The sequence below is a fragment of the Schistocerca nitens genome, chromosome 3 (assembly GCF_023898315.1).
Source record: "Schistocerca nitens isolate TAMUIC-IGC-003100 chromosome 3, iqSchNite1.1, whole genome shotgun sequence".
NCBI lineage: Eukaryota > Metazoa > Arthropoda > Insecta > Orthoptera > Acrididae > Schistocerca > Schistocerca nitens.
The window spans coordinates 886246718-886270356 of record NC_064616.1 but is presented as its reverse complement, the minus strand read 5'-3'; the positions used below and the strand labels follow the sequence as shown (position 1 = coordinate 886270356).

At 42.5% G+C, this 23639-nt stretch overlaps 2 protein-coding genes across 3 annotated transcripts in view; both read left to right on the top strand.

Annotated features, from left to right (window-relative positions):
• Positions 1-8295, top strand: part of LOC126248935 (uncharacterized) — a 226114-nt gene extending 217819 nt beyond the window's left edge. The window contains exon 2 of the mRNA XM_049950439.1: positions 8157-8295. The gene's annotated coding sequence lies outside the window, so the exon portion shown is untranslated. The remainder of the gene's footprint in view (positions 1-8156) is intronic.
• A 721-nt stretch (positions 8296-9016) lies between these two features.
• The window catches only part of LOC126248936 (protein tipE), an 82355-nt gene continuing 67732 nt past the window's right edge, over positions 9017-23639 (top strand). The window contains exons 1-2 of one of the 2 annotated variants that reach the window (XM_049950441.1): positions 9017-9439; positions 15001-15267. In XM_049950441.1, coding sequence (XP_049806398.1) covers positions 9029-9439; positions 15001-15105 — 516 coding nt within the window. In that variant the 5' untranslated portion in view covers positions 9017-9028 and the 3' untranslated portion in view covers positions 15106-15267. Of the gene's footprint in view, positions 9440-15000; positions 15268-23639 lie in introns of those variants that run through there. The other variant, XM_049950440.1, reaches the window with a different exon arrangement.

Genomic DNA, 23639 nt, shown 5'->3' with positions numbered 1-23639 from the left:
CGCGAGGAACAAATTGAGGATAGGAACCCGTGTCTGGGAACTACATCCAACGACGCTACGGAGCGTCAACGTTATAGGCGCTTAAGCCTGCTATTAGGCCACCCCTTCGGCAGCAAATGTGACTTTATACGCTGACGGACCATAGGCGGAACGTCTTAAAGTTTTCTTTTTTCTCTAGAACCCTCTAAAACGTCCAGTGCTTTTCGGAATGCAGGAGAAAAGCAAACCGCTGATGGAGACCTATGTCCGAAACCGTCATCCACCGAGGCAACAGAGCGTCACGTTCACATGAGGCAAGGCCTGTCTACGTAGCAGTTAGCTCCATCTTCTCTACTAGCGATCGTGGAAAGCAGTAGCGGTTACTGAATAACAAACAACTTTTTCGAGACGCTCTGCCTATGATCTGTCAGCGTACAAAGTCACATTCCCTTCCAAAGAAGCAGCCTAGTAACAGGTGCCGGCTCCTATAGCTTCGACGCTTTGTAGCGTTTTTGGATGACGTTTAGCCACACAGATTCCTATCCTCACTTTATTCATCACGACACCAATACAACCCCTTGAAGTTTGTCGGTATGGTTTTGTAACCCTCACTATATACAATAGCAAACCTGGCAATGCTTCACAATTGCTAAATACGAGGTGTGGCTAGAAAAAAACCGGACTAGTACTGGTGAAACAATAAAACGAATGCAATAAGGCTGAAAGTCGCGTGGCCTGTCACGTGACTCTCGCTCCGCCTACTGCTCGAGTTTCATCTGCCTCCTGAACTCAGTCCGCCCGTGGCGTCTGTTTTAAGTAGTTGACGTTTTGTCTGTGCGTCGGAAAATGTTGAGTGTACAGAAAGAACAGCGTGTTAACATCAAATTTTGTTTCAAACTAGGAAAATCTGCAAGTGAAACGTTTGTAATGTTACAACAAGTGTACGGCGATGATTGTTTATCGCGAACACAAGTGTTTGAGTGGTTTAAACGATTTAAAGATGGCCGCGAAGACACCAGTGATGACACTCGCACTGGCAGACCATTGTCAGCAAAAACTGATGCAAACATTGAAAAAATCGGTAAACTTGTTCGACAAGATCGCCGTTTAACAATCAGAGCAGTGTCTGAGTTAACAGGAGTTGACAAGGAAAGTGTTAGGCAGATTCTTCATGAAAGTTTCAACATGAACAAAGTGTGTTCAAAAATGGTTCCAAAGTGTCTCACAATTGAACAGAAGGAACGCCGAAGAATGATTTGTTCTGACATCCTGGAAAACATTGAAAGTGATCCCACCTTCTTACAAAATGTTATTACTTGCGATGAATCGTGGTTTTTTACTTACGATCCCGAAACTAAACGCCAATCGATGCATTGGAAAACTCCTGGTTCTCCACGACAAAAAAAAGCACGAATGTCAAAATCGAAATTCAAGGCAATGATGATTGTTTTTTTTTTTTTGACATCAAAGGGATTGTGCACATTGATTGGGTACCAGAGGGACAAACAGTGAATCAGCATTACTACATTAGCGTCCTGGCTACCCTACGTGAGCGAGTACGGAGAAAACGGAACGATTTGTGGAGAAAAAAGTCGTGGATCCTTCACCAAGACAATGCCCCAGCTCACAGTGCGTTGTCAGTGAAGACGTTTTTGGCAAAACACAACATTCCCATCTTAGATCATCCACCCTACTCACCTGATTTGGCCCCCTGTGACTTTTTTCTTTTCCCTAAAGTCAAGTCAGCTTTGAAAGGAACGAGATTTGAGACTGTTGAAGCAGTAAAAGAAAAAGCGACGGAAGTAATGTATGGACTTACCGAAAATGATCTGCAGCATTGCTATGAACAGTGGAAAATTCGTATGGAGCGGTGTAGAGACCGAGGAGGAGAGTACATTGAAGGAGATAACATGAAATTGTAAATAATTGTAAATAAATGTTTTTTCCAGCATCAGTCCGGTTTTTTTCTAGCGGCACCTCGTATGTGTGGGAATTGAATATACATCCTGACCCCCTTCTCACCTGCTCTCGCTCTCTCTATCCCCTCTCTCTTTGTTTATCTCCTCCTCCATCCTGTCCCTTGGTCCATCACCTTCTCCCATTTCTCTGTCCACCCTCTCCTGCCCCCTGTCTGTCTTCACCTCATCTTCTCTCCACTCTCTGTCCACATCCTCCTCCCCACCCTCTCCCCTCTATCCATTTCCCTTTCACCTCTCTCGCCTATCTTGTCTCTTATTTATTCTTATTGCCAATAAAAAGCTGATTGGGAAGTGAAGTTGCATAAAATAAATGTGTAAATCGGTTGGGATCATTTGGTGTACAGAGTACGACAGACCTCTCCTGCTGCTGGACCTACGAGGATAGTAACTTCAGCGACAGTATTTCGCATAATTTTAACCTGCAAACCCGTATGATTTTGAAGTTTCGGACGATTCAGATTCCATAATAGTATTCTAATCACAGGCCCAAAAGCCACAAATACAACTTTCCTGTTTTCTATTAAAATTGCTCGCGAGGAACACCTAAACAGCACATAGGTGTGCATAAAAGTTTAGTTTAAAATTGCATATAAGGACAAAGGAAATATATAGCACAAATAACTTTTGTAATGGTTTTAATGCCCTCCTATCGTAGTTAAAACTGACTGCGAAAAAGAAAACGAAACCGCACATTTTCACAGCACAGCATATTCTTTCTTGCCGTCAGTTATAACAGAAAATCTGTACATTGTTGTTTAAAAAAAATATATAGCCTTTGTCCGTCTGAATGCTTGTTAGAGTATTGTGTAAAAATTTGAAGTAAATCGGTCAAGAACTTTTCGAGATTTATATATATATATATATATATATATATATATATATATATATATATATATATATATATATACTAGCTGAGAAACCCGACATTGCCTGGGTACCTATTTATTCCAATCTTCTATTAATCCATCTCCTTCTCCTCGCTCCTCTCTCTGTCCATCTCCTCCTTCCCAATGTCTCTGTCCACCTACTCCTCTCTCCCCCTCCTTCTACCCATCCCCTTTCTCTTTATCCAGTTCTCCTCCTTCCTGTCACTATCCGTTCCTCATGTCCCTGCCTGTCACCACGACCCGTTCCTCTTTCTGTCCATCTCCTTCACCCCCTTTCTCTGTCTGTCCCTCCACCCCACCCCCCACTTCCTATCCGTCTCCTCCTGCCTCTCTCCCTGTCTATCTCCTCCTCCTCCTCCTCCTCTCGCCGTCAATCTGCTCCTCTCCCCTCTGCCATCAGCTTCTTCCTCTTCTTTCTTCTCCTGCTTCCTCTCATCCCAAATCCTCTCTCCCTCTCTTTCTCATTCTACTGCTCCCCCTCCCTCTGTGCATCTCCTACTCCCTATCTCTCTCTCTCTGTCCACCTCCTTCTCTCTCTCTCCGTGTTCGTCTCCTCCTCTTGCCTTCCTGTGTCCATGTCCTCTCCCCTTTCTCTATCCGTCTCCTCCTCTTCTCTTTCTTTACCCATTTCCCCCTCCCCCTCTGTCTGTTCATCTGCTCCTCCCCCATCTCTCTGCCTGTCTCTTCCTTCCTTTGTCTCTGTTCATCTCCTCCTCTTTCCTTTCTCTGTACATCTCCCCATCTTCCTGTCTGTACCTCCCTCCCCCTTCTCCCTCACTGTCTATTCATCTCCTCGTCCTCCCTTATCTCGTGACGTTATCTCATTGACACCAATAGGAGGCTCGTCGTTCTTACCTCTACAGTATTTCTTTCCAGACTGTAACTAGTATTTCTACCATATTTGACTGAAATCGTTGCAGGGGTTTAAGGATGAGTTTTTCACCCGTGGCTTTGCTCACATACGTACATTTCCAATATATTTTATACACATTTAACAAATTTCATGCGCGTTTGTGCACATATTTCACCTCCATGTCTAGCGAATTTCGTCCTGTAGTTTCATTTTCACACAGCTTAATGTGTATATCGTCGTTTCTCTTGAACTATGTGCTGCACAATGATATAATTTTGCAAGTACACCCCATTCTATGTGTGCCTACCGTCTGCAAAATGTGTTGTAAATAGAGTTAGGAGTAACGAAGTAATAAAACTTCATGCATAATACAGCAGTTTCACATTCATCTCAGTGTTTTGATATCATACTCCTGACTATGTGTCGTAAAATGAATTTTTCCCAGATTACATTCAGAGGCATATGTGGATGCTCTCTGCGAAATATGTTGCGAATAGCGCTAATAACAAAGAAATAATAAATGAAAACATATTGGATGATGTGGCAGTTTCCACACATCTCAGTATTTCATATCATATCTCCTGAACTATGTATCGTACAATCATATACTTATGTAGGTACATTCAGTGGAATATGTAAACACTGTCTGCGACATGTGTTGCGAATAGATTTAGTAGCAAAGAAGTAATAAGTTAAAACGTCATGTTGATGCGTCACATTTTTCTCCATCTCAGTATTTGACGTCATATTTTCTGAGCTATATGTCGTACAATGTTATATTTTTTAGGTACATTCAGCGACAAGTGCGGGTACTGTCTGCGAAAAGCGTTGTGAATAGGGTTAGTAGTAACGGAGTAATAAGTTTACATCTTGAATAATGCGGTAGTTTTTCATACATTCAGTGTTTATGACACTGTACCTCCTGAACTTAGATTAGTACAATAATATAATTTGTCTGGTGCATTCAGTGGTATATGTCAATTCTGTGTGCAAAATTTCTCACGAATACAGTTAGCAGTAAAGGAATATTAAATTAAAATGTCATGTTTCATGTGGCTGTTTTACTGCATTAACGGCAGAAATATAGCAAGCGACAATTTTTTCTTTTGATCATTTTGTGGGAGTAGTCATCGAGAAAAAGTTTCTAAAAGGTTTGAAATTATGTGTAAAGTTTGTTGCAAGTCTTTAAGTGCTTTCATTCCGAAATACTGGATAACTAAAGTATGGGTATTCTCGCGCATCATGGGCTATGCTGCTTTTTCACCCCCATCCAGACCCCTTTGATAGGTGGGTCTTCATACCGCCACTGTGATTTTTTCCGTCCGGTAAATGATATGCGTACCAAGTTTGGTTGAAATCGGTTTAATGGTTTAGAAGAAGATGTAGTACATACACATGAACATCAGATATAATGCGTGTGTGTGTGTGTGTGTGTGTGTGTGTGTGTGTGTGTGTGTGTGTGTGTGTGTATAGACTATGTCTGTCCACGCGTTTGTTAGGGTATCGTTTAAAAATTTGAAGAAAATCGTTCAAGATTTTATGGAGATTTTTTGCTAACATCGTAAACATCGACTTTTCTTTATATAGTAGTATATATTTTAAATATATATTTATATATCACATTTATTTTAAAAATATGTAGCCTGAGTCCGTTTTTTATTAGAGTGTTGTGAAAAAATTTGAAGTAAATCGGTCGAAAACTTTTCGAGATTTTTTGGCGCCAACATTAAACATCGACTTGTCTTTATATAGTAGTGTAGGTTTTAAATATATATTTATACACCACACATATTTAGAAAATTTGTAACCTGTATCTATACCAATGTTTATTAGAGTAACGTGCAAAAATCTGAAATAAATCGGTCAAGAACTTCTCCTGATTTTTGATAATAACCCTGCGCCATTGCGTAATATATACGTACTTATGTATGTTTAAAAGATATGTAATCTCTGTCCATCCGCAAATTTATTATCGAATCGTGTAAAAATTTGAAGTAAATCAGTCAAGCAATTTTCGAAATTTTCGGAAAAATGTTAAACAGCGACTTGTCTTTATACAGAGTGGAGAAAAATTTTATCACGAAATTTTAACCCTGGATAGTTGATGCCAGTACGAACCAAAATTGCTAATGCTGTGTAGGTCGACAACTCACCATTTTTTAACTACGGAAACTTGGCGCCACGCGCTCCGATTGGCCGTGGGATTGCCCTGTTGCCGTTCGTTGGTCGACGGGCAGCGTTATGGTTGTCGGTTCACACATAGAAACGTCCCTCCCCTTGGATACATCGCGATCTCCAGCAGGCAAAGCATTCGCGGTCATCCGCTGTCCAGTGCATCCAGCAAAGGGCAATCCCACGGCCAATCGGAGCGCGTGGCGCCAAGTTTCCGTAGTTTAAAGGTTGTGCGTTGTCGACCTACACAACATTAGTAATTTGGTTCCTTCTGGCACCAGCTATCCAGGGTCAAAATTTCGTGACACAATTTTTCTCCACCCTGAATAGTAGTACAGTTATATAAGGGTGGTCAGAAACTATCTGAAAAGCTTGTGTGGCCGTTGCAGGATGGGTGTGCTGAGAAATAAATGTTAAGGAAACGCTCGATACGTTGGACCGTTTCCGAGTTAACTTGTATTAAAGTTAGCCATGCGGAAATTCAGGCGTCCCGCCAAATACAGTTATTGTCAGTTGCTCTCACAGCGTAGATCACAACGCACGAGACTGCTCATCCTTCAGTTCGGGTCCGATACTCACTAACGTGCCATGTCCAATTCTCGTATGGCAATTTTGTTTGGTTTTAGGAAACCAAACGAAAAACATGTTTTGTAACACTATCTCAGGTGGGTCATTTGAAATTGCGCGCAACGACCTGATTGACTAACTTCAATGTTAATGAGCTCGAAAACGGCGCAGCAGACAGAATTTTTTCCTTAATAATTGTTTCTCAGCACAATGCACCCTGCAACACGCTGACAAGCGTGTCAGACTGTTTCAGACCACTCTCACTGTCCCGACTGACTGGCTCACTCACCGACTTACTATTGCCCAGCCCAAACCGCTAAGAATAGAAACTTGAAATTTGCAGGGGTGCTGATCTTATACCGTAGGCGTCGTTTAAGAAGGAATTTTTTGAAATTCCACCCATAAGAGAGTGAAATAGGGATTTTTTAAAATATGTCGCTATTAGGATAACTTTGTAGCTAGAGGTACGAAAATTTCTATTTGATTTCTCGGTCAGAAAAAAAGAAATAACTGTTTCAGCATTTTTGTTAATTTAGACCCTATGGGGGTGAAATAGCTGGGGAATTTTGTTTCTTGAAAACATGTCATTATTAAAGTACTACTAAAGCATTTTTAAAGCTCCATCTACGAAAATTGATATTTCACTTCTTACATAGAAATAAAAAACAAAGAAATACGTTGGGTTAGATAGAGCAGCAATCAGTCGTAGAATTGGGTTGCTTTAATATGACATTTATAGTCACAACGCAGATCAGATTTCGACCTGTGTCAGGTCATTATCAATGCTAAAACAAATACAAGAGTATATATTACAATGTGATTTACAAAAGTTATAAGTCCATCACATCGTTGTCTTTTAATGTTAACATTACATACCAGAGCAGAATTGTAGCAGTTGTCCGTGCTCAAGTGAATGCTTACATAGTTCAACCATTACTGTCGTAAAATTATATGTTGGCTACTGCTACAATTCCGCACTGGTATGTAATGTTAACATTAAAAGACAACGATGTGATGGACTTATAACTTTTGTAAATCACATTGTAATATATACTCTTGTATTTGTTTTAGCATTCATAATGATCTGAAACAGGTCGAAATCTGATCTGCGTTGTGACTATAAATGTCATATTAAAGCAACCTAATTCTACGACTGATTGCTGCTCTATCTAACCCAATATAACCACAGTCGTTGCGTGCACCCACCCCATGGAGGGCAACCTGATAAAGAAATACGTGTTGCAGTGTTTTTTGGAAATTCAACTCCTAACGGGGTAGATAGCGAATGAAATTTTTTATGAAAACATTTCGTTACATTAAAACATTTCTATGAAAATTTGTATTTGACTTCTAAATAAATACATGTTACCGGATGAAAGTTTCTGTGGACATATCACAACCTGAACTCAAATGGCAGTATTAACAAAGGTCTCTAGCTGCCATAATCGCTCTTAGTTCGGAAGTGAATTCGTAAAAGACGATGCTTCTATGGCCTTAATTAGCGTGCAAAGTTTACTTGTTACAATTTGCGAACAACATAAAAATTCGATTAAAAGAAAACAATAAAGTTCTGTGCGGACTATAAGGTCAATGCGAGCGAAGCAGCTGGCGCTAAGCTTATATATATTACTGTGTGTTCCCTATGTTTGTTCTATTGGCATGTTTGACGTTTACGGAGCAGTTAACGAAGTTTAAGAGGCTGCGTGTTGTGTGTTGCAGGCATCCCCCTCCTACACGAGAGCCCCGCTCACCACCAGCATATGTTCCCGTTGCAAGAGAACTGAGCTGGCCGCCACAGCGACGCACTCCGCTTAGGAAACACCACAGCCACGTCACTCGCTGCCGCCGCTGCCGCTGCTTGCTCCCTTGTTGCATGTACACCGAGGAGGGGGACGCGGGATGCTGAATCACTTGTGACAGCCCAACACGCTGCCACGGACAATTATTTCCATCTTGAATTATCTTCGAGAGTAGTGTTCTTCGAGACGATAATTTTTTAGATGTCTTTACAAGGAGTTTCAGACTAATTAAAGGATTTACGTATTGAGATTATAGAGTATTAAATCTTGAGCAATACATTATCTGCACCTTTGCTCAAAATATTCGAATTGTGACTGCAAAAGTGATACAAAGTGAAGTATTCGTTCACGTTTCCAGACTGCTAACGAGTTTTTTAAACAGTTGCATAACAAATATAACACTTATAGCACTGAAAGTAAGTTAGTTAACACTCTTCGGGTTTGAAAGAGAAGAGCTTATTACGTTGTTGTTATTGTTGTAGAAACTGAAGCTGTTCGTCATTTGATAAATTTATTTGTAGATATCTAGAAGTGTTCCTATCCTTCTTCCCAGGAAGAAAAGTATAGAATTGTAGACTGTTTGCAATATCGTTGCTCAGCTGCAGTAACTCTTACACAACCTGCCAAATTTAAAGTGTATCTTTATAAGATAGCGCAGCTTCCTCGTTAAACTTTGGCCGTAGGATTACCGTTCTCGTCCGTAAGTTACTGAGGTAGCTGGTGTGAGAGGGAGAGTAAGAAACATAAACTAATTTGCTCTGGGAGTGAGTTGTGCCGGAGTCACTCTCTGCCATGGGTTCCCTCAGCAGGGTGTCCAGAGGCGAGGCGCACGAGTCGTCTCTGGTGGAGAAGGCCAAGTTCTACACGTCGCTGTGCCTGGGCACGGTCGCTGTCGTCTCGGTCTTCGTTTTCCTCTTCCTGATCCCGTTCGTCGTCGACCCGGCGGTGTCGACCATCGTGGCGGACTACGACCCGGAGCCGGTGACGTGCGCTACGACGGAGCACGTGTACGCCGAGGGGCTGCACAACTGCTCGTGGGCGTCCTGCCGCGAGGGCTGCACGTCCGCGGCGCCGCGCTGCCACCAGATCCTCGTCAACTACAGCCGCCGCGCGTTCGCTGCCGGCGCAGACCCGCCCGCCGACTGGGACGTGGTCAACACGCGCTTCTTCGTGAACGCAGAAGGCTGCGGATACCCACCCAAGGTAACGCTCTTTCCCGCCTTCTGCGCAAAGGCCACAATAAAAAAGAGGAAAGGAACGAAAGATAAAAATGAACGTCGCTTATTTAATGGTACGGGGAGGGCAAAAGCTGGTTCACACGAGGTTAGTAATTAAGTCGAGTGGTTTAGTAACTAAACGAGTGCGTGCCTACACTATTGGCCATTAAATTTGCTACACCGCGAAGATGACGTTCTACAGACGCGAAATTTAGCCGACAGGAAGAAGATGCTGTGATATCCAAATGATTAGCTCTTCAGAGCATTCACACAAGGTTGGCCGATATGGAATCGGTGGGTTCAGGAGGGTAATACGGAACGCCCTGCTGGATCCCGACGGCCTCGTATCACTAGCAGTCGAGATGACAGGCATCTTATCCGCATGGCTGTAACGGATCGTGGAGCCACGTCTCGATTCCTGAGTCAACAGATGGGGACGTTTGCAAGACAACAACCATATGCACGAACAGTTCGACGACGTTTATGCAGCAGCACGGACTATCAGCTCGGAGGCCATGGCTGCGGTTACCTTTGACGCTGCATCACAGACAGGAGCTCCTGTGATGGTGTACTCAACGACAAACCTGGGTGCACGAATGGCAAAACGTCATTTTTTCGGATCAATCCACGTTCTGTTTACAGCATCAAGATGGTCGCATCCGTGTTTGGCGACATCGCGGTGAACGCACATTGGAAGCGTATATTCGTCATCGCCATACTGGCGTATCACCCGGCATGATGATATGGGGTGCCATTCGTTACACGTCTCGGTCACCTCTTTTTCGCATTGACGGCACTTTGAACAGTGGACGTTACATTTCAGATGTGTTACGATCCGTGGCTCTACCCTTCATTCCATCCCTGCGAAAATCCACATTTCAGCAGGATAATGCACGACCGCATGTTTCAGGTCCAGTACGGGCCTTCCTGGATACAGAAAATGTTCGACTTCTGCCCTGGCCAGCACATTCTCCAGATCTCTCACCAATTGAAAACGTCTGGTCAATGGTGGCCGAGCAATTGGCTCGTCACAATACGCCAGTCACTACTCTTGATGAACTATGGTATCGTGTTGAAGCTGCATAGACAGCTGTACCTGTACACGCCATCCAAGCTCTGTTTGACCCAATGCACAGGCGTATCAAGGCCGTTATTACGGCCAGAGGTGGTTGTTCTGGGTACTGATTTCTCAGGATCTATGCACCCAAACTGCGTGAAAATGTAATCACATGTCAGTTCTAGTATAATATATATTTGTCCAATGAATACCCATTTATCATCGGCATTTCTTTTTGGTGTAGCAATTGTAATGGCCAGTAGTGTAGTTTACGTGACGACACTAGGTTGCATGTAACAGCGCAACGGGCCGCAGTGCGTGAACTGCGCGCTAGGCGAAGCTCGTTGGTGAAATTAAACACAACGAAATAGATTCGCACTTCGCAATTCGGGATTGTTTTCAGATGTTTGTGATAAATGAAAATTTGAGCCGGACGTGAGGTCCTATTCTGTATCGTTCATACCGATCGGTGTAGTAGGTTAGGCTCGGTAGTGACGTCATTCTCGGTTCTTTATCGAAATATCCTATTCAGTAAGCTTCTGGGACGTGTTAACGAACGGTCGTCCCACCGATTTTACAATTGTACCGAGAGGTTTTGTATTTCGGTCTGGCCCTGTCGATCGGTGAGCTATGGTTTATGTACACCTGTAATTTGTTATTTTAAAGATATTTAGCGGTCAGAATGAGATTCCCACTCTGCAGCGGAGTGTGCGCTGATATGAAACTTCCTGGCAGATTAAAACTGTGTGCCGGACCAAGACTCGAACTCGGGACCTTTGCCTTTCGCTGGCAAGTGCTCTACCAACTGAGCTACCCAAGCACGACTCACGGCCCGTCCTCACAGCCTTACTTCTGCCAGTATCTCGTCTCCTACCTTCCAAACTTTACAGAAGCTCTCCTGCGAACCTTGCAGAACTAGCACTCCTGAAAGAAAGGATATTGCGAAGACATGCCTTAGCCACAGCCTGGGGGATGTTCCCAGAATGAGATTTTCACTCTGCAGCGAAGTGTGCGCTGATATGAAACTTCCTGGCAAATTAAAACTGTGTGCCGAACCGAGACTCGAACTCGGGACCTGGTAGAGCACTTGCCCGCGAAAGGCAAAGGTCCCGAGTTCGAGTCTCGGTGCACCACACAGTTTTAATCTGCCAGGAGGTTTCATATCAGCGCACACTTCGCTGCAGAGTGAAAATCTCATTCTGGAAACATACCCCAGGCTGTGGCTAAGCCATGTCTCCACAATATCCTTTCTTTCAGGAGTGCTAGTTCTGCAAGGTTCGCAGGAGAGCTTCTGTAAAGTTTGGAAGGTAGGAGACGAGATACTGGCAGAAGTAAAGCTGTGAGGACGGGCTGTGAGTCGTGCTTGGGTAGCTCAGTTGGTAGAGCACTTGCCTGCGAAAGGCAAAGGTCCCGAGTTCGAGTCTCGGTCGGGCACACAGTTTTAATCTGCCAGGAAGTTTCATATTTAGCGGTTTTAGCTTTGGATTTAGTGATTGCGTTATTAAAGAATCACCAGAGGACGCATCCAGTTGGAAAGTGAGTTCATAATAGACTACTTTCCTTTGTTAGAAATATGGTTATGTTGGGTTGTTCAAATGGCTCTGAGCACTGTAGTTAGGTTGTTACTGTGAATGATAACGTCCAAACTGAAAACGTTTTCGGTCAATATTCTCTCAAAATACGTGTTATTTTAATGCAAATAAGAGTTTAAAGATCATTAAATAGCAAGACATCGGCTCTGCTTACGTATATTACATGAGTGTGAACTGATGTTACTAGTCACTTTGTGTACTTTTTCCCACAAATGGTTTAGTTAGTAATTATCGAAACGTTTCTACAACTTTCAAGTAACAATGGAAAGCAATTATGTGAAGCCTGACACTAGAAACCTTCCAAACTATTACGCATTTCTGACTTACGCCGGCCGGAGTGGCCGTGCGGTTCTAGGCGCTACAGTCCGGAACCGAGCGACCGCTACGGTCGCAGGTTCGAATCCTGCCTCAGGCATGGATGTGTGTGATGTCCTTAGGTTAGTTAGGTTTAATTAGTTCTAAGTTCTAGGCGACTGATGACCTCAGAAGTTAAGTCGCATAGTGCTCAGAGCCATTTGAACTATTTGACTTACGCAGCATCGTGTGGCAACGAGGTCAGCCTACGTTCCTACGCAATAGTACAAGAATACAGCCACGCGTAGTAGTTGATTAGCACAGCAAAGTGGATGCCGGCACGGTATCTCAGTGTGTTCGGTCAGAGGGTTAGCTGCCCTCTGTAATAAAAAAAAAACTGAGTTACTGGATCAACGTCTTACGACGTCCGCACCGAGCAGATACAACGAACAAAAACCAACAAAATGAGATAAAAAAAAGTGGTTAGCACGTGGGATTACTACGTAAGGACATAGGTTCGCGCACAGATGGGTGCAAATTTTTTTTTCCTCTTCATATATACAACACGTTTTGAGACATTGTTATTCGTATAACTTAAGATTTTTCTGCAATATTACTTACATGTAAGAGCGCACTTCCTCAGTAATGATTTCGTGATTTCTGTGTGTTTAAAATTCGAAATATGAAATTGTTGGAGATGAAATTGCTGTGAGTGAAACAACAGACAGTGACCTTTATATTTTTTCTTGTCAGAAATAATTCACCATTTTTTCCGAATATGTAGTGATTTCCGAGTATGCGGTTAGACAGGAATCTAACAGCACAACATAAATTACAGGGAATGTGACTAGCAGCAATCATCTTCATAATTGTGCTTGTCACAAGTCTTTATCTGCAATCAAATCCTCAACGACAGTAGATAGAGATGAAAGACCTCCGCCGTAATATTTTTAGACTGTAGCACCATATACGAAACATTTTCATTCATGAGATGCATGTTATAAACTTCGACGAACTGCAAGAGCTCTCGAAAACGCGTTTTTTCAATTTTATTTTTAAGACGGAAATCGTTGACGTAACATATAGGGAAATGGGCTACTTCATCATTTGGATCCCTAAGAGCGAGTTATAACAACATTCTGTTTATCTTCTTATTATTTTAGCACAGGCTATAAATACTGGCCAAAACTGTTCAATAATAAGTGCCTCTCCATACCCAGGGTTGCCGTTTTTGTTTCAAATAAAATACCCATAAACGACAATCACAATAGCAATCCTAAACACTCTTTCAGTGTCACTGAACTGTGAACCTACCAACCTCATTTTCGTCCGACATTTCCGCTGGTATTTTAGCAACATTTCGTACTGCGAAAACGCAAGTTCGGTGCTGCAAATTATAGCGCGCCTGTGTCGTCTGCTTGCCGCTTTGTGTTCGTGGCGCTGTGCGCGCTGCAGTGCGCATGCGTGGATGTGCGGCCGCTTGCTTTTGATTGGCTTGCGCGACGCGAATCGTCAACAGCGCTTCGGTTCTGTAGACCCGAACGCTATCGCTACCGAAATGCATACTGAATAGAGGTGGGACTCTAATTCGAGTACTAGACCGTTCGGTGCTCTTGAGTACCGAAACGATCGGACTCGAATCCGGATTTTCCACTTTGGCTGTCCACAACACCTCCAGCGCCGAGTCAGACTTCATTATGTCATGGAGTTCACAACCCTTACACTCGCACATTTCGTGAATCACTCACAGGGAGATAAAAATATTTTTATCGTCATTTTAGCCCACCGAGGCATGGATACAACTGTGATCATTACAATGTCTGTGTGCCGAGCGAGGTGGCGCAGTGGTTAGCATGCCGGACTTGCGTCCGGCCATCCTGATTTAGGTTTTCCCTGATATCCGTACATCGCTTCAGGCAAATGCTGGGATGGTTCCTTTGAAAGGGCACAGCCGATTTCCTTCCCCATCCTTCCCTCATCCAATGGGACCGATGACCTCGCCGTTTGGTCGCTTCCTCCAAATCAAACAACCAACCAATGTCTGTATACACACAGTGTCTGTAAGTTCACATTACAATGTCCTTCAGACACGCATGCGTGATACAGACACTTGAGAATGCTAAATCATCATCGATTGCACCCGTACCATATTTCTATGCGCCAGGAATTGCATGGCGACGACTTTGAACATCGTGTACAGTTCAACCACTGGGCACAAGAGAAATTACGGGACGATGACAGATTTTTTGCACGCGTTCTATTTAGTGACGAAGCGTCATTCACCAACAGCGGTAACATAAACCGGTATAATATGCACTATTGGGCAACGGAAAATCCACGATGGTTGCGACAAGTGGAACATCAGCGACCTTGGCAGGTTAATGCATACTGCGGCATTATGGGAGGAAGGATAATTGGCCCCCATTTTATCGATGGAAATCTAAATGGTGTAATGTATGCTGATTTCCTACGTAATGTTCTACCGGTGTCACTACAAGATGTTTCACTGCATGAGAGAATAGCGATGTACTTCCAACATGATGGATGTCCGGCACATAGCTTGCGTGCGGTTGAAGCCGTATTGAGTAGCATCTTTCATTACAGGTGGATTGGTCGTCGAAGCACCATACCATGGCCCGCACGTTCACCGGATCTGACGTCCCAGGATTTCTTTCTGTGGGGAAAGTTGAAGGATATTTGCTATCGTGATCCACCGACAACGCCTGACAACATGCGTCAGCGCATCGTCAATGCATGTGCGAACATTACAGAAGGCGAACTACTCGCTGTTGAGAAGAATGTCGTTACACGTATTGCCAAATGCATTGAGGTTGACGGTCATCATTTTGAGCATTTATTGCATTAATGTGGTATTTACAGGTAATCACGCTGTAACAGCATGCGTTCTCAGAAATGATAAGTTCACAAAGGTACATGTATCACATTGGAACAACCGAAATAAAATGTTCAAAAGTACCTACGTTCTGTATTTTAATTTAAAAAACCTACCTGTTACCAACTGTTCGTCTAAAATTGTGAGCCATATGTTTGTGACTATTACAGCGCCATCTATCTCAAAGAGAAAGAAGTGATCCAACAAAAACATTCATATTTATTTACGTACTACAAGGATATGTAATAAAAAATGTGGGCTCCTATTTAAAAAAAATACAGTTGATATCCGTTTGACCTATGGCAGCGCCGTCTAGCGGGCCAACCATAGCGGCATCTGGTTTCCCCCTTCAAGCTAGACGAGTTTAGTTCTTTGTAGATTTCTCGTTTGACGCTTGGACGATCAGAGAGTCTCATTTTCTTCTACGCACCGATTTTGGAATTTTCGTCACATGATAACTGTTTTACACGTGACTATGTCACAGTCGTTGGTTTGTTGGTTGGTTTGGGGAAGGCTACCAAACAGCGAGGTCATCGGTCCCATTGGATTAGGGAAGGAAGTCTGCGGGATGGTTCCTTTGAAAGGGCACGGCTATTTGCCTGAAGCGATTTACGGAAATCACGGGAAACCTCAATCAGGATGACCGGACGCGGGTTTGAACCATCGTCCTCCCGAACGTGAGTCCAGTGTATTAACCACTGCGCCACCTCACTCGGTATCACAGTCGTGGTTTATGTACACAATACGCAATGTCACTAATGGTGTCTGTTTCCTATCAGCTATAAAAGGCACGTACACACACACTAACACCCCACAGAGCCGGCACCTTTTACCGACTTCCACCCTCTACCACCTAAATCGTTAATGCTTCAGGGTGACAATTACTGAACTATATGAAAAAAAGAAATAGTTACAAGCTACAGCTAGCACACACTTTATTTAACATGTAAAGTCACGACAGATATTCGGATTTAGGTTAAGACATGTTCGATGTGACTGCCATCATTGGCGATGATGTGGCGCAGACGAATAGCGAAATTCTGCATGACCCTCTGAAGTGTCGGAACATCGATGCTGTCCATGACCTCCTGATTGGCTGTTTTCAGCTCAACATGGTTCTGGGGCTATTGCTGTACACTTTGTCTTTAATATAGCCTCACAAAAAGGAGTCGCATGTGTCCAGATCCGGAGAATACGACGGCCAATCGAGGCCCATGCCAGTGGCCTCTGGGTCCCCAGAGCCAGAATGCGGTCCCCAAAGTGCTCCTCCAGGACATCAAACACTCTCTTGCTTCGATGGGCTCGGGCTCTGTCTTGCATGAATCACATATTGTCGAAATCAGGGTCACTTTGGATAATGGGAATGAAATCATCTTCCAAAAACCTTCACGTAGCGTTCGGTAGTCACCGTTCCATTAAGGAATATCCCACCGATTATTCTGTGACTGGAAATTGCACAACACACAGTCTCGCGTTGAGGGTGAAGAGATTTTTCGATCACGAAATGCGGATTCTCAGTCCCCTAAATGCGCCAATTTTGTTTATTGACGAACTCATCCAAATGAGAGTGGACTTCGTCGCTAAACCAGACAATATTCACATCGTACTAATTCCCATAATACCCCGCGGCCAACCGTGCAGTTTGAACGTCCTAACGCAAACAGTTCGGAAGTTACGAGGATTTTATTTCCTATAGTTCAATAACTGTCGCCTGTATGTACTATACTACTGACGTAAAATGCAATACCATTAAACTGCATTCGCCAGTGTACTGGATATCATTTGCGTGTACAGTGTGCGCAACTATTCCAACCGACAATGTTAATTTTCCCACAAATATCCATGTCTTTATACTGATTTCAGCTACTGTATAAACACAGATATTGTAACCATCAATGACTGATCCATGCCTTGACAGGTTAAAATTACCTTAAAAATATTTCTCTTTCCTTGTACGTGAATCGCGAATATTGCGAGCGTAAGGGTCGTGGACTCGGTAACATATCGAAGTTTAGGTCAGTCCTGGAGGGATGCTCGGATAGTCGAAGCAGTGACAGTCTGCCTTCGGCGGTGCTGCAACACGGACGTCCCTGCCGTGGAAGTTTGGTCGTGCGCGGTTGTTTACCTATTCGGCGTACTCGCACGTTTCGACGATTCGATATAGAATGGTTTTCGAATGAATATGCCAGACTGAAAGCCTATCAAATTGAAAGGTTCCTACGCGAGGAAGTTAAACTTGACTACAACGAACTTATTGGAATACGCCTCGCCATAGTGAGCACTGTCGTTTACGTCAAACTGATTAACGATGCAATGTGTGATAGAATCATTGAGATACTAAACATGGACTCAAATTTCGTCACTCTGATGGACATGTTGGAGAAGTAACTATTGATCACGCAAGACTGGGCTTACGAAGCATACGTACTTTCGATCTTCCCTTCGAGGTTCCGTGTGACTTGGTGATTCACGCCTTACGCCCATATGGAAAAGTGCTTAGCCACGTAGAGGAAAAATGGTCTAACTTCACGATTTACCCTGTTCTCAATGGGGTACGTCAAATCAGAATAAAACTGACACGACATGTGCAGTGGTGCTAAAAAGTATTCGAACGACCTGAATTGCATTTCGCCTGATTCGCATACAACCCTCTTAACGCAGCTGTCTAGCAGGTCCCCTAATCGCTCCTCGGTACAGTCGTTTGACTATTGAAAATGGTTCCAACAAATCACAACTAGAAAACACTGCTCTGTATCCCAATAACTCAAGATGTAAAGTAATACCACGATACTACAAATATCAGCGAACACCTTATCACAGGTAAGACTGCCCTTAAGGCTTGTAAGCTCACATTTATTAGAATAAACGACGTACCTGAAATGTTACCACTCTCATTTTTACGTCAGATAGGTAATGCACGTAGTAAGTTCGTCGTATTCAATATTTCCTCTTCAAAGTAACATACCGAACGTATTATTTAACACAAAATGACATTAAAAATTTAAGTTATTCACGAGCTGCTAGTTGAAAATATGTATGAACTTCAAATGACACGACGAACAGTCTCGTTCTGCATATGGATTCAAACCCAGGTCATGCAGACTAAGCAAAGATTTCGTGATTGACGGAAACTGTCATTCCTGACTAGGCATACAGAGAGAGATATACATCGATTGTAGACAGTATCAATTAGGATATATCACTTCAAATTACATAACGTAAACTTTTTTAACGGACGCGAATTCCTACCCAGCATCTATTGTCCCTGTTAACGAATTACGAGAGATGTTAAATATTGCTTCTTCACAAGTAACTTACTTGAAATGCCGTGAGGTAAAGCTTTGTGTTGGACAGGGATTTTCACCCAGAACCTAATCGGATTGTTATCGAATCACGATCAACTGTGACATAGCGGATTTTCTCGGCAGTAGCAAGATGTTTTAACTGAAATGACGAGACGAATCATCAATTTTTTCCCTCCCAGGACACCAACCCGGCATCTATCGCTGTTATATTCTAGAGAAATCGAACGTTAAATATGGGTTTGATACACCAGCAGTGACATGTGAGCATGTTTGAACTAGAAATAATATGACGAAGGTTTCAGTGATGACTGGTAATCGAACCCCACACATATCGTTGTTGACTATACACAAAGAGACGTCAGCTACCGAGACTACACACAAAGAGACGTCAGCTACCGAATTTTTCTCCACCAGCACCTCGGAATAACATCCTTGTACTTACAGTGATCTCGCAAATAGTTCTGTGTCTCACTGAGTCAAAAACGTCAGATATCGTTAGTGTTGACAACGAATGAAAATACACTGAACATCAAAATTATTATGCACCAGCAAGCAGGTGTTCTCATGCTAGAGCTTGATAATACATTTTGAAAACTTTAGTGCCAGGCGAGGATTCGAACCCATTCACACGCAATATGAGGAGATGTTGAGGAATCTGCAGTTTTTACAAACAATAAATTGCAGTCGAGCTGTATTGTCACGAAGTGATCAAATTCCGTGTAAAGGGCGGTCTGAGTTGCATTCCCAGTTCAGAACCAATTTTATCGACATACAGAAGCTCAAATAAAAGATGGAATAAGTGTCCTGTGACATAAAACATGTTTTTGTGTTTCGTCACTAGAAATAAATAACTAGTATAAGAAAGGTTACTGTTGATAGACTTTCTACATGTCGCCACTCCTGACTTTATTGTGGTTCAACCTATTGTCTAGTTGTTAGAGAAGGAATATCGTGTTTAATGTGAACTTCAGACAACAATGCCATTATACCTTCTTCACTTGACGTAGCCAGAAGAGAATAGAATCTGTCTCTACCTATAAAAAATCATCGGCAGAAGTTGGAATCGAACCCAGGCCATGAGTAGATGAATCTATCATCAATCCAACAGACCACCAAATCCTGGTCCCTGTGGCTCATTTTTTATTGTAACGCCATTGCACCGCACTTGATGAGAATTCTGACAAACAGGCTCCCTGTAGTGGTCTGCAGCATGTTCAATACATTCATTTACTTAGTTGACCGAATCGCCATGAACTAGCTGCCTCGGCTACCCAGTGCATACATCGAATTCAATTTTGTAATCACCGAAATAAAATCACGTATCTGCTACCTACACAGAACTGCCAACAGTGTAGGATGCATAAATTTAAATGGGAAGTGTTCCTTTCGACTAGAGCTATTCTGTTGCGCTATCTGTTTGTCGAAAACGTCACGCAGTGCGAAAGAAAAACTGTAACTGTCTGTCTCTCAGACGTCTACACCCGGCCTTATCCATTATTGTTGTTGACTTCTGGAGCTGCTGTAGCTATGGTTCACCTAGCAGTGTAGCGATAAGTGTAGTGCACTGTAGACAAAATGTCGCGAGTTCAAATACGTTCACTGTTACATTTTTTTAAATGCAATTCTGTGTGCTGAAGTTATCACTCTAATGGAACTTTGAACACAATTCCCCTCACTTCTCAACCCAAAATAGTCGCATGTGGAAAAAGGGCCAACTACTGTGGCATTTTGTTCTTTTCAGATTTAATAGACGGCCAGGCTGCAGATGCATCTCGAAACTTTTGTATTATGTATGGGGAGAGCGCATCATGCCAAAATACGTCAGAAAAGTATTTTCTACATTGGCTGTCGTGTGGTAGTGGCATTTTATTCTTCTTCAAACATTGTTTGACAACTTTAACTCAGAACAAGTTTTCTACATGCATGTAATCAATAAACTGCATGTGCATTGTCAGACTGTTATAGATAACATCAGAGAATTCGCATATATCGTTGATGATTAATTTCTCTCTCATGTCTACTATTGTTTAAACAATACTAAAAGAAACCATACGGAAATTGTGCACTGTATTATAAGAAATGAAATAGAACTACCCATGATAACCTTACGACGAAAGTCTGTTTTAATAAAGCTGAGTATTTGTACACAAGCTTGCCTCTGTCGGACCAAATTAGTAAAATACTACTCACTTAGATTTCGTTTAGGTCTGTGTTTAATTGGTATGCTGTGTCATATTCAAGAGGTATGCAAATGTAGCATTTCATAAATAAAGTTATGTATTCCTAGAAACCCAAAATTTGCTTGTCAGCAACGGAAGAGGCATTACCTGTTGTGCAGCATTGTAAGCTTTTCACCATTGCAATATGTGCCGAAAGTGTTTTCTTGCGTTTACCTTATCGATGTTTGATCTGACTGCTTGTAGCTCTTTCACAGAAGGGATAAAAGCGTTCCATTCAGCGAGACTGGAATCACGAACCAGAACAGGTGTTTTTTTTTTTTTTACAAGAAATTATGCCCATTAAGACAGAAACTAAAGTGCAGATGCGGCCACTGTGCAGATCTGCGCTTTTTCGTCTCAGATCTATACAAATATTGCACACTAACCAGCGTATTCATTGATTCATTGCGTTCGTAATGTTTCCCTGTTGTTTAGTCTTATAATGATGATTGGGATCCACACAGCCCGCATCTCGTGGTCGTGCGGTAGCGTTCTCGCCTCCCACGCCCGGGTTCCCGGGTTCGATTCCCGGCGGGGTCAGGGATTTTCTCTGCCTCGTGATGGCTGGGTGTTGTGTGCTGTCCTTAGGTTAGTTAGGTTTAAGTAGTTCTAAGTTCTCGGGGACTGATGACCATAGCTGTTTAGTCCCATAGTGCTCAGAGCCATTTGAACCATTTGGGATCCACACACGAGTCTGATTGTTTCTTTGTATACTTCCATCTACTACCTTTGTGTGTTATTGCTTGGTGTTCAAAAAGCAAACTGTTACGCCTGCTCCTACGAGGTATTAGAACGAGGTCGCAAGAAGGCTAACGAAGTATAATCAAAATACATTGAGACACCAATTTGTCTGTCGCCATGGTGTTAAATCGACAGAAATAGTTGGGTATTATTGCCTGCATCACCGGCATCCCATTGCTGTCTTCTGTTACTGACATTTTCATATTACCCTGAACACAAGACGCCGAGGTAAATGAGTATATATTCCTTGACGAAACATCCCACATTCCAATCATCCTGATCCATTCATTACATGCATTGGCAGCAATGAGTGATAGAAAAGGTGTTGTGAGGTGACGAATGACAGTAACAAAGGTAGTAATAAGAAACCAGTAATCAAGGATGTTTACTGCATTACAGACAATTGTTAACGATTAAAAAAATAACCAAGGAAGGATGAGTGTTTAATTTGCACACTGCATAGGTGTTCTTACCACTTCGTTACTGAATTCTGTTCTGGTTGTTTGCAGAGGGAAAAGAAAGAACCCTGCAGCCATACATATCGCTAGTACAACGAGATATTACCTATCAAATATCCTTGCTGTAAATCACGAGACGAACATGGAAGCATACAAAGAAACAATCACACTCATGGGTGTGGATCCCGTCCATCATTAGAAGACTAAACAAGAGGGAAACATTACGAAAGCAATGAATACGCTGGTTAGTATATATTATTTGTATAGATCTGAAGATGAAAAAGCGCAGATCTGCACAGTGGCCGCATCTGAACTTTAGTTTCTGTCTTAATGGGCATAATTTTTAGTTTCTTCTCTTCTGAATTTTGAAATGAATTGATTATTACGTGGCACAGAATAATTAGTTAACTGTCTTTCTTATAGCTTCCATTCCCACCAACATTTTTCTACATTCTCGTGCAATTCATGAAATTCTACTTGTATGATCACAAGACTGCACATAGATGCAATCGATTTCGAGGTGCAAAGTGTTTGTTATCTTACTTTTCGTGACAGGTGGGCAAAGTTGATTTCCAAAGACCTTTTATTGTACTGAAACAATCTTTTGTCACAAAGTAACAAGGTAAGTTTGTTATTCGTATATATTTTGTGGGAAACTGTAATCGTGATTGAAGTTTATACACCTGTATGTTTGAAACAACTGGTAGGAGATAATAATGCATATTAACCAAACCCCACACCTCCTCTCCGTATCCTCCTATGACACGAGCATGGGATTCTCCTCACATACCGCTACAGATCTGTTCCTAGCACAACCGAGAATTGGCAACATCCTCACAAAAATTTGGCAACACTGTGACAGTGCAGTCACTTCCACGTATGGTACTGAATTGACTCGCTAGATTCACTTGATATTCTCTTTCCATTTGAATGACTCGTGCTATATAACCCCTAGACACTGAGACAGAAAATTCAATTTTTTTGCTAAAGAAATGCTATTCTTCACGTAAGTGACAACTTCTATTATCTTTCATGATGCGTTATGAGGCTGAGCGACCAATAGCATGATGAGAGTGGTGTGCTGGCAACAGTGTGTGCATAGTCCCGTGACACCGCCCATATCTCTTGTCGCAGCGGCTCAGTGAGTCGTCAGTTCTAACCGTGGCAGGGATCAGTGTATGCAAGCATTTTTTACTGATTTATTTTATGGAGCTGCGAATTTCCAGAAAAAATTCTGTAACGAAATCGGAAGAAAACATTTACACATCAAGTCCTCTTGGTAGCTCGACACAACAAGTTGTGATAATGGTCATAGATCTCGGCTTTTTGACTTCCAAGCAGCTTCACCATACAAGCGTTTCTGAAGAAATTCGAACTGACCGTCAACGGTACGAATTTCAATATTGTTCTTTACTTAAGACTCACATGCCAGGGTGATAAGTATGAAGGGAATGAACCTCTTGATTACTATAGGGCCCCTATGCTAAATTTCCACAGTAGCAAACATTTGCTAACAGCAGCTCTAGCAACTTACTTTTTCTCTGGGTAGCTTCAAATATGGGCAATTTTGTCGCCTTAAATCCAATTGAATATTTTAAATATCACTTTTGAACAGCGTTCACCTCTC